Here is an 11,664-nt window from a genome sequence, read left to right on the forward strand (position 1 = left end):
ATTTGTAATTTTCTCCAAGTTATAGAGCCCGGCACAATTGATTAATAAGAAAATTAACTACCAAGTAGTTATATTGATGTAGAATATAGATCAGGATTACTAGGTTTATTTCGTCTGAAAGGAAATGAATCTGCACCTCATTCACGACAAAAACCAGTTCCTAAAATCTACATCGAGAAAGTGGTCATTCTAGTCACTAGAATTTCCATCAATAATCTCACAAAATATGTAAATATACACTTTACTAGGAAATAACATCGGTAAGGATAGATTAACTCTCCCAGATCTGTACAGAGAAACATGAATCCATATGTTGTCTGCATTCTAAACACAGTTTTGTCGTGTAGATTAGATTAGATTAGATTAGGGCGGCCTCAAGGCCTACGCCACTGCGACCCCTTTGGATCTATTGTGGCTCCCCTCACTTTAGAGCTCACCCTCCAGACCTGTCCTTTGACTCTTAATGCTGGAGAGCGACTCTTGGGTAAAGCTCACCAGGCCTTGGTTTTTCCTTCCCGTGAAGTAACACCCTTAGCCACACGAGCCCCTCCCACTGACACAACACGTGCAGTGCCGTTTCCTCCTCTTCCTGACAGAACCTACAGAGGCTAGTCATCTGCCAGGCTCATGCGATGCATGTGTTTTCTGAGCCTGCAGTGGCTAGTTAGTAGGCCTACAATCATCCTTATAGCCCCACACCCTTAACGGAGTAATTCTGCAATCAGCCTCAGCGAATAGCCGAGAATAGTTTTGTAGTGTAAAGAATGGACGTAATGTTAAGCCCCAGGAATCTGCTGTGGTGCCCTCAAGATGAAGTACCTTGCCCAATCCTGTATGTTTGATTAGAATGTAAGAGTTCGAAGAGAGAGTCCTGAGTTAAGCTCCAATGCATGAGATTTCCGGGCCGACTTCTTATCCTTGCATGCCCTTTACTATGCAGGAAATACACACAATTCATTCGTAGTGTCTCATTCAGTCTGTCGTGGCCCTTAAATTGGCCTCGAAACCGCATTGCAGTGTGCTACATTCAAGTTAGGCTAATGGTGAAGTTTTTCGTATTTTATATTTGAAGTTTCAACGATTTTTTCATTTTTTAATTTTGCTGACCATGCACAGCGACCCATCTCTTCTAAAACTTAATGCAGAATATTCTGACGAGTATTTAAAGAGGGGAAAAACAGACCCCCTCCCAGCAGTCTAGTACAGATTATAAACTGTTAGTGTAAAGTTCTAAGGGAGAAATAGGTAATGAACAAGGGGTAACACAAAAAAAACCTTCCATGTTTTGATGGTGCCCTAACAAAAGGTTATGTTACAGTTTCTACATAGTGAACCAGTAACCGCTAATGTAATATTATTGTGTGTTACAGGTGCCAGAGATGGAGATGCTTCATTTCGCAAAAAACCGCTGAGAAGAGGTGAGCAAATGTTTCGAAATTTTTGTATTCATACTGGAGAGCAACGGAAGTTGGTGCATTTTTATATTGTTTGCTCAGCTATGTTGATACTACTTTTTTTTTGAGTCATTGTTATTTCCGTTCTATTCGTCATATTAGTGGTCTCTAATGGCAAAAAAAGTTAATATTCTGTTCCCCACTCTCAGTATTTGGAAGCGTAGGTTAGTGAACCAGTTCTGTACTAGAAGTTGCTGATAGTCCAATTTTAAAGCATCCAAAAATCTTCGCCAAAAAAGGGCAAGTTCAGAAGTTTCTTGCACACCTCAATGGCAGTGGACTATCAGCCCCATCGTGCTGTTCATTATCCCATTTAGTTGGCACTTTCCAGTTATTCATCGCGTTCCGATGGAGCTCACCTTCATAATTTTAAGAGGTGTCAAATCTTCAAGTAGAGACAAAGAAAATTCTGCATTTTTTACGGCCCTATCGAACGAGGTTTCCTTTTCTGCTAAAGAATCAAGTATTTGGATATTCAGTGGGTAAACTTTCGGAGACCAATGTTCACTAGTTACTTCCCCAACAGATATCACTTAATTAACGTAAGTATTGTCACTATTAAAATGCCATTGCTATAATCCTGATATTTCAGTGCAGATTTTTAAACTTGAAATCCTAACTGTATCAAATCCTGTACCAAAATAGCTCCTAGCTCCTAGCTCGTCTCCAAGTGCTGGGCTACTATGGCGCTTAACCTAGAATTATTATAGACTACCTGGGGTTGCCGTTAGGGAGGATCCTAATAGATCTGTTACTAGCAGTGCCGAGCAAAATGGATTTTATCCCCGTCGTAGCACGCCTATTTCTTGTATTCCTGATCGGAACATGCCTGGCTCACATTTTTTTTTATTTTTTGTTGCTTTCAGGTGGATGTTCAGCATTTGGGCATTCATGTTTTGGAGGCCATGGCAAACGATCCGACGACTATATGGCACAGATACAGTCCAGACAGCTCCAGCGGTTACCTCCCGCTGATATTGTTCGACAATGGGTATCTGTATTTTGTATCTCTAACCTGTTGTAACTGTTGTAAAATTATTGGAGGTTTCAATATAGATTATTACACGACAAGTTAATGGAATTTAACGTTATGCTTTGACGTGCAGTTTTTGACCGTCAACCATATTAAATCCTTTGTTAAGATGGTAATTGTAAGAAGATAGCTTGTACTTATCGCATCTTTGCATCTTGGTTTCCTAGCCGAAGACGGAGTTGCCTTACGAAATGCCAATAATTTTTGTATTATCTATACCTTTACCATTTTCGATTTTACACAATGATATTCAACTTTTTATAGCCATACACCTAAAGATGCAATTGCCTCTGTTTCAGATGAAGTCGCTGCATAATGTTCCCCCACTTCTAGAGTAAAGACGCAACTGCAGTTACCTCCTTCAGTTTTGAACTTTGTTCGTTAAACATTATTTAACATTCGTTATTTAAACAATAAAGTTCCATTTTCAATGTTCTATTTAGGAATCTTGTTATTGTATTTTATTATCATTTCTGAATATACTTATATAAATACAAATCAAACTTTGTAAGTAATTGTGTAAGTTAATAAGTAAATACCCTGTTTTGTAAATTAAAATAATTTATTTTCATGTAATAAATTGTCATTATTCCATAATGTCATCACTTTAAATTGTTTAATTCAATCTGTCTGTTCGCAGTAAAATATTTTTTACAAAATGGAAATATTAAATTATATTATTGAGAGAGCATTAAAAAACAACTTGTCTATCCATTTAGGTGGGCCTTCTTTTGATGAGTAAAGCTGGCAATTCATCTTTTGCAAGAACACTGGCGAAACGTCAAGTCACTCATGCTGAAGACGCGGAAGGAGATCTCAGAACGGCACAAAACTTACTTATTCTTGAATGGAAAAACAGTTATGAAGTGTAGTTGCCCGTCTTCTGACTAGCAAACACAGCATCTGATTGCGTTTTCTTTCTGAAAAATATGTGGTATGCTAGAAAACTAGCATTTTTTTTTTTTTAGCTGCTACTTCAAATGATACGCTGTTTTCGTAGCTGTTTAGAAAATTGTAGAAAACCTCGATATAGGAGATACAGAAAATTCCATCACACATTCTGACGTCGATTTCCTGCTAATTTTTATTACCAATTAATTTCTTAATAATATTTACAAAAATGATGATGAGTACATTACTTTCGAAAATCATTTTGATTTCTTCAATAGCAAGCAATTCAATTTTACTAAGATAGTTACAAAAACTGTCACCAGATGGATTCACCTCCTGGGAAATAAATAAAATTCAACTTAAAATTAGGAATTTTCCTGTGAATTATTGATAGATAATCTGAAACATGCCGATTAATTTCAAAGTGGATCTCTTATGAAAATTGACTGAAAAAGTATACTTTAACCACAATCTAAATAGTGGAGACTTCAGAATCGGACACGTTGTTTCGAAACGTTATTAGGTGTCATAAAATTGTTTGTTTTTGCTGTTTGATTTTAAAAAGATATAAAATTTAAATATTGGTACAAATCTTAAGATGTAAGATATTGTACAAGGTTTACCAAGGCAATGGCATTAATTTACAAATGGATAAAATGTTTTCCAAGGAAGGGGGCCAACCGTTAATAAATCCCTGGAAACCTTCATCTTTATGAAGTTAATTAATAATTAATCTTTGGTAAATGAATTAAATAATTAATACAACAATAAAGGAACTTTATTAGTTCGATTCAAAAGAGCATTAGATTAGCTTATAAACTTGTTAGTTCATTATGAGAATATACGTATATAAGTTAAGCAAAACAATTTGAATTGTCTATGAGTTATTTGAAAGCAAATTTAAATTATACCCCTACGGTATTTCAAAAAAATAAATTAATAAATTTCTTTAAAAATTATAAATATTAAAAACAATAAGTTAATGGGCGAGCGATATAACTTATATAACCTTATTACCAGAAAAGAAACCTCCACTACTACAGTTGTCTCCCATTCCTGGTTGTTTGCGAATTGTTATTGTGTAGAGCAAATAGTGTTAAAATTGGAGTATTAACCCTCATTAAAAGGGAATCAAGGTAATATGAAACTTTGTGAAAAATCCGCTTGTTCATTTCCAAATTGGTATCCAATTTTTAAAAATTCTACATTCCCAGCTGAATATCTACCCATACCTGATGAAGTTTTACAATATTTAAAAGACGATGGAGTAACCATACCCAAGGAAGCACTTATAGAAAAGGTAAAAAGTTCTTACATTGATGACATAACATATACAGATTGGGATTCCGAGAGTGAAGACGATGAAGAAGTTACTTTACCAACTTTTCCAGAATTTAGCAATCAGCTGAGAAATATTATGAGAAAATTCGGTGGTAGTGTGTTTATCAAACTTAATTGGAGTGCACCAACTGATGCAGCATGGATAGCCACGAATAATTGTCTTAAATGCTCAAATCTACAAGATATATATTTACTTTTGAAAAGTTCGGATAAAATTGCCCAAGATTTGGATGGAAAAACTAGCAAGGTACCAAATAAATATTTTATTGTATTAAAAAAATGGGAAGATATACATCCAGGGAGTGAGTTCAGATGTTTTATTAGTGATAAACAGTTGATTGCAATCACTCAACGTGATACAGCTGAATTTCATCGACATATTCTACAATCAAAATGTGATATTATCAATGATATAAACAGATTATTTTATGGATATGTTAAGGATAAATTTGTATTATCAAATTATTCATTTGACGTAGTGTGGAATGCATTATCTATTAAAATTGTGGATTTTAATGTATTCCCTGGTACAGAAATTGAGACATATTTGTTCTCTTTGAGTGAACTTGAAGAGATGCAATATGAAGAAGGTATTTCCCCGGAATTTAGATATATTGGTGAAGATGTTGGGATACAGCCGGTGAATTTAGGCAGACATTTTGGTATGCCGAGGGAATTTGCAGAAATCAGTGCGGATAAGAGTAGATCGTTGATAGAATTGTTACAAACGCAAGTACAAATTCAGCAAAATGAAGATGCACAGTGAACATAAACATATTGAGTGAAATTTGTATGTTAAAAATGATTACTTTTTTTAAACCAAGTAAACTCTGTCAATAAAGTATGCTTTGTTTTTTTATTCATTCGCTTTATTTTTATTTTAAATACTTTTTTCACTTTTTTTTTTCTAGAATAACCAATTTTGTTCGTAAAATATTCAATATCAAGGAACAAATTGGATTGTAGCAAAGATATGGATATTATAAATCTCTCACTTTTGGATAAAAGACTGCAGTGTGAACTAGAAAAAGGTAATTTTTTAAATTGTTTTACAATTTCTTTAGTTCCTGTAATTAAAAAAAATATTAAAACAGCCCGTTAGGACAGTATAAAGGTTGTACAAGAGTTCTAATAGTTTTCAGAAAAAAGTTACTGAAAATGAGAAAAAAATGGCATTTTCCAAAATTGTTCTTGTTACATTTTTTGTAAACAACGTAGCGCCTGAAACCGTGATCCTATTTTCATGAATCAGGTGTCATTCGATTCGGAATTATATCTAGATGAGCCTATTAGGGAACTTGACATTGTACATACATCGAATTGAAAAGGGGTTAGCCTCATGTATGAAAGGCCCGCCCAAAATTATTGTCCATAACTCTGTAAGTCTTAACAGATATAAGTAAAATCTGGATGTGAATCTGAAAAAAAAAGATGAAAAACTTACGACACCCCTATGTAATATTACAGCGACGTTCTGCTCTTATACCCATTAAGGAGAAGTATGGCAATCGTTTCAAATTATTGACAAGTGTACTGATCTGCATAAAGTGGCATTCTAACTGATATTTTGTATAGATTTGCATTTTAGAAGTCCCAACGCTGTGTTTTTTAAGGTGGGAAGTTTACCCTACGCAAGTAACATCCTCACTAAAACTATTTCTAAATAAACTTCAATGTTTTAATGTTAAAACTTCAATAGTTGATGAGATATTAAAGGTTAAATTTTTGAGGGTTTTACTTTTCTTCAAATTTCAAACCTTTATATCTCTTTTCCTAATTAATTTCTTTTTAATCTCCTCGGCAACTGATCTTTTAAATTCAGCTAATTTAATTCAAATCAGGTAACTGATCTGATAGATTTTGAACAATTATAGAACAAATTTTTTCAGAAATAGGCAACACTGATAATGTTAAAAATTTCTTGAGAATCCTATTTTACTTTAATTTTTTTTTTTTTTCAAAATATTTACAAAGTCTGTTTTTGATCCAATTTTATGTATTTATTTATTTATTTTAGCTGGAAATCTATCATGTAGAAAGCTTATAGAAATGGATAAAATTGAATTTCAAAAAAGTGGAAATTTTAGCCTAAAAGATATTGAAATGATAAAAACAGTAGCCGCTAGTATTTTACTTCCATATGGGTTCAGGACAGGTAAATTTAATTTTTTTATTACTAGAATTTTATTTACCTAATTTCTGTTAAGGAAATAAAATATTATTTTGTTATTTTGTCAAGTCTTGGTTGTTGGTACAATTGGAGTAGTGGGGATTGATGTATGTGGTGGGAGAAACTGTTGCGCATTTCTTATGTCCTTTGTGCTGATTTTGAATTCGCCTAAAAGGTTAGGTGAAATATTTTAAATGTGTTTAGTTTTTCTATGATTATAATATATTTTATTTCTAGTTTACTGTGTTGTTTGTTCGCATGTACTATTATTTTTATTTTGCCACCTTCAACTCTAACAATTTCTGATTAATTTTTTATTTATTAGCTAAAGAATCTGAAGAAATTTTCAAAGATAAATGGAGAAAAATAACACTAGGTTGCAGCTATCTCGATGATATTTTAGGTAAAGTCTTTCACAAAACTGCTTCCAATTTATGTATACTATATCAGTTACAGTTTCTGTGTATTTATACATTGCTCTTTGTGTATACAGCCGGTGGTGTACCCGTCAGAGGGATAACCGAACTGTCTGGTGAAAGTGGTGTTGGCAAGACTCAAATCTGTCTCCAGTTGTCCATGACAGTTCAATATCCAATAGAATTTGGTGGTCTTAACGCTTCTGCAATCTACATTTGTACAGAAGATAGATTCCCATCTGTTCGTTTACAGCAAATGTTAACAAAGTTTACACAGGAATCAACTGCGCTCAACAATGCTTTGGAAGATCATAATTTTTCTGATAACATTTTGATTGATCATGTAGCTGATTTTGTAAGTTATTTCTTTTTTTTTTAATTTTCTGTGATTGTCATTGTCAGTTGGAAAGTGTTGAAGTCAGTTGAAACTTTAACTATCATAACTCAAAAAGAGGGTGTTCAAATTTGATGCCACTATTGGTACCCGATAATAAACCAATCAGAAGCGCCATTTTATTGAAATGGTTTTCCATTGTTTCCGGTTTTCTCACAAATCCAAGTGATTTCGATTTGTCTCTTGCTCGACTGGCCTTCGCGTTCCTCAAAGGAAAAAGATTTGCAAAAAAAATGCTAATATTCTGCTGCAGTGAGTTGGTTTCGGTTAGACGTACTACTAAATATGAAATCTGTTCAGCATAAGATAAGATATTTTTAAGCTGTTCTGTTCAATAAGTAAATAAACTCTTTAAATTCAACTGGAAACAATCTAATTTAAACATTTAATGTAACTAATTTACGGGTGACTCGAAAAGTCTTAGTTAAAAATGTAAATAAGAATTCTACTCTGAAAGTTTGGATTTGTTTAACCGACTCAATGGAAAACTTAAAGAACTTTCATTTCCAGTAACATTAAAATGGCCATCTACGAGAAAATTTAATTACCTATTTTTATTTTACATTTTTTTTAAAGGAAGGAATCCAGAATTGCCTGTTTAAAAGATTGCCAGCATATATAGCGAATTCTAGAAATAAAATTGGATTGATTGTCATAGATTCCATAGCAGCAATATTCAGATCTGAGTATACGATGAAAGAATTCATCCATAGAGCCAACGATATGCGAACCATTGGCATGCAATTACATAAATTGGCTGATAAATATAATATTGCCATTGTTTGCGTTAATCAGGTAAATTCATTCAATTTTATTTTCATTTCTACAATAATAAGTTTCAGGATTTATACTATACAAGTTCAATAAAAATCCATTGTGATAAAATATATCATATAAATATAGTTGATTTTATCCATCGTAACTCTAGGGTTGCCAACTGCCCTTTTTTTTTTTTTTTTTTGGAAAGGACGCCTTTTGTCCTTCTTTTTCCAGATATTGTTCACACAAACCTAATTGTATTTTATGATTTAAGTTCTGACTTCTGAGACTTCTTCAATTTGACGTGTTGTTTTTCTGTTCTAACTGAACTGAATAGGTGTCAAACAGGTTATTTGATGTAACGATGAACTTTTCATGAATAAGTATGTAAGATATAAATGTACCCAGGCCAGATTACAGACTGGGGAGAGGGGACTTTTTCCCAGGGCCCCTGAGACGGAGTCTCTGCATGTACACCTAGGAAAAAAAAAAAAAAGGAAAACGAATGATATATATTTCCGGGCCCCAAAATCCTGTCGACGCCCCTGAATGTATCTAATTTTTTCTAGGGTGTCCTTTTTAGGAACTTTATAGAGTTGGCAACCCTACGTAACTCCCATCTTTACTGTATCCATGACCGTTTTGGATTCTCTTCCATCTAAGGTTATTTTAGTGTAGAGATTTCGACTTCAGGTTATGTTTTACCCTGCGTGCTACGATAATATTATCTCCACCACTACAGACCTAACCTCATTTTTTTTATATAAATTATTAAACAATTGAAGTATTAAATAAAATTAGGAGATAATAAATTTTAATTTCGGAAATTAATCAGAATTTGTGTTTCATTAAACAAAATATGATGCAATGTAAGGTTAACAAGAGCCAGGTTACTCGTTGCATAAACAAGAAAAAAAGTTTGTTTTTTTTGTACAAATTAAATTACTATTTATTATGTTAGTTATTTTAATTTAACTGACTTAATTGAGTAAAAAATGGTAGACTCATCTTATTTTTTATTGGTGAGAAAAAAATATATAATATTCATTTCATTTATTTGAAATGCTTTTTATAATTTTCCTGCTTCTTTTAGTAAGTACTTATTTTTCTGTAATCGTGATAAAAAGGACTTTCAAAAAGTATTAGGAGTTAATTTACAAACAGTGCTATCTAATGATAAGGATAGTTTTAGCGAAATGCATAGAAATTTGCTTAGCTAAGTGTAACATTCAATTAACCTCAGTACTGTAAGCTCTTTGGGCGAACTTTGTACCCAAATTATGGTTATAAACCATATCACAGCTATAAAAATGTTTTTTTTATAATAATAACGTTTCATTTTTGTTAAGTTTCTGTGCTAGGTTTTATCGTTTTGTCACAAAAATTACTGTTATATGTACGATTGTTGCATTCGTAAGAATTCTCTATTTTGTTACCAAGGTTACCGATGCCTGTGACAACGGAGTGACAGTACCAGCGTTAGGATTAGCCTGGGCAAATCTAGTCACCACTAAACTGCATTTAAGTGTAGATCAGGACAAGGTTAGAAACTTACAGGTTTTACATGCACCACACCTAGCGCCAGCTGCAGCTAAGTTCGTTATCGTTGAAAGTGGAATATCATCTGTTAACTTAAATGATTAAACTGAAAGTTCTAAATATAATGGAGTTTAATTATTAACCCCTTCCCGTACGATTTAATAATGAAAAACTTTTCATGAAGTAACCAAATTAATTAATTAATTCACACAGTTTATAATTTTTTATACCAAATCATGCACTCTTTGATGCCGCAATAAACTGTACAAAACTCAATCGACCTTTATATTTCATCAAAGACTCGTCAATAGATATACTACTTTTAGGAGTGTAAAAATTAGTATATTTATCGTTCCTAGCACGTTTTCGCATTCTTGATAATATTTAAATATCTCGATTTCTGCTCGACAGATTTTTACTAAAATTCATACTATTATAGACAATAGTTGTCTCCATATACAGGTAAAATATAAACAAAATCTATCGAGTAGTTTACGAGATATTTGAAGTTAAAATTTTCACTTTGTAAAACAGAAGCAAATTTTAACACCAAATATCTCGATTTCTGCTCGACAGATTTTTACTAAAATTCATACTATTATAGACAATAGTTGTCTCCATATACAGGTAAAATATAAACAAAATCTATCGAGTAGTTTACGAGATATTTGAAGTTAAAATTTTCACTTTGTAAAACAGAAGCAAATTTTAACACTAAATATCTCGATTTCTGCTCGACAGATTTTTACTAAAATTCATACTATTATAGACAATAGTAGTTTTCATATACAGGTAAAATATAAAAAAAATCTATCGGGTAGTTTACGAGATATTTGAACTTAAAGATTTCACTTTGTAAAACAGAAGCAAATTCTAACACTAAACATCTCGATTTCAGCTCAATAGATTTTTATTAAAATTCATACTATTATAGACAATAAAAGACTCCATATACAGGTAAAATATAAACAAAATCTATCGAGTAGTTTACGAGATATTTGACGTTAAAGTTTTCACTTTGTAAAACAGAAGCAAACATTAACACTAAATATCTCGATTTCTGCTCGACAGATTTTTACTAAAATTCATACTTTTATAGACAATAGTAGTTTTCATATACAGGTAAAATATAAACAAAATCTATCGAATAGTTTACGAGATATTTGAAGTTAAAGTTTTCACTTTGTAAAACAGAAGCAAATTTTAACAATAAATATCTCGATTTCTTCTCGACAGATTTTTACTAAAATTCATACAATCATAGACAATAGTAGACACCATATACAGGTAAAATATAAACAAATTCTATCGAGTAGTTTACGAGATATTTGACGTTAAAGTTTTCACTTTGTAAAACGGAAGCAAATTTTAACACTAAATATCTCGATTTCTGCTCGACAGATTTTTATTAAAATTCATACTTTTATAGACAATAGTAGTTTTCATATACAGGTAAAATATAAACAAAATCTATCGAATAGTTTACGAGATATTTGAAGTTAAAGTTTTCACTTTGTAAAACAGAAGCAAATTTTAACACTAAATATCTCGATTTCTGCTCGACAGATTTTTACTAAAATTCATACTTTTATAGACAATAGTAGTTTTCATATACAGGTAAAATATAAACAAAATCTATCGAATAGTTTACGAGATATTTGAAGTTA

The 11,664-nt window shown here is 32.2% G+C and overlaps 2 protein-coding genes across 5 annotated transcripts; both read left to right on the plus strand.

Moving 5' to 3' along the window:
• The first annotated feature begins 4,389 nt into the window (after positions 1–4,389).
• Positions 4,390–10,122, plus strand: spn-B (X-ray repair cross complementing protein spindle B). Of its 4 annotated transcripts, XM_074130054.1 has the most exons (8): positions 4,462–4,514; positions 4,593–4,678; positions 5,631–5,750; positions 6,737–6,874; positions 7,215–7,292; positions 7,383–7,660; positions 8,276–8,494; positions 9,899–10,122. In XM_074130054.1, exons 3-8 carry the CDS (start codon positions 5,693–5,695, stop codon positions 10,100–10,102), a joined length of 975 nt encoding a protein of 324 aa, XP_073986155.1. In that variant the 5' UTR covers positions 4,462–4,514; positions 4,593–4,678; positions 5,631–5,692; the 3' UTR covers positions 10,103–10,122. The 4 variants fall into 4 exon arrangements, with proteins under 4 accessions (XP_073986154.1, XP_073986155.1, XP_073986153.1 ...); XM_074130053.1 differs by lacking the exon at positions 4,593–4,678 and having other exon boundaries at positions 4,390–4,514; XM_074130052.1 differs by lacking the exons at positions 4,462–4,514; positions 4,593–4,678 and adding an exon at positions 4,827–4,966.
• Positions 4,510–5,582, plus strand: LOC141455193 (translation initiation factor eIF2 assembly protein-like). Its single transcript, XM_074130056.1, has one exon. It carries the CDS (start codon positions 4,520–4,522, stop codon positions 5,483–5,485), a length of 966 nt encoding a protein of 321 aa, XP_073986157.1. The 5' UTR covers positions 4,510–4,519; the 3' UTR covers positions 5,486–5,582.
• Positions 10,123–11,664: the final 1,542 nt, after the last annotated feature.

The sequence above is a fragment of the Rhodnius prolixus genome, unplaced genomic scaffold (assembly GCF_049639745.1).
Source record: "Rhodnius prolixus isolate KJV_2025 unplaced genomic scaffold, Rpr scaffold_33, whole genome shotgun sequence".
NCBI classification, from domain to species: domain Eukaryota; kingdom Metazoa; phylum Arthropoda; class Insecta; order Hemiptera; family Reduviidae; genus Rhodnius; species Rhodnius prolixus.

What these genes read in the sequence shown, in the direction of transcription:
- spn-B (XM_074130053.1), top strand. Translation starts at nt 5,693, where the DNA reads ATGGATATTATAAATCTCTCACTTTTGGATAAAAGACTGCAGTGTGAA. An exon ending in TCCATATGGGTTCAGGACAG is followed by an intron (nt 6,875 to 7,214) that starts GTAAATTTAATT and finishes TTTATTTATTAG; the next exon opens with CTAAAGAATCTGAAGAAATT. An exon ending in TTGATCATGTAGCTGATTTT is followed by an intron (nt 7,661 to 8,275) that starts GTAAGTTATTTC and finishes TTTTTTTTAAAG; the next exon opens with GAAGGAATCCAGAATTGCCT.
- LOC141455193 (XM_074130056.1), top strand. Translation starts at nt 4,520, where the DNA reads ATGAAACTTTGTGAAAAATCCGCTTGTTCATTTCCAAATTGGTATCCA.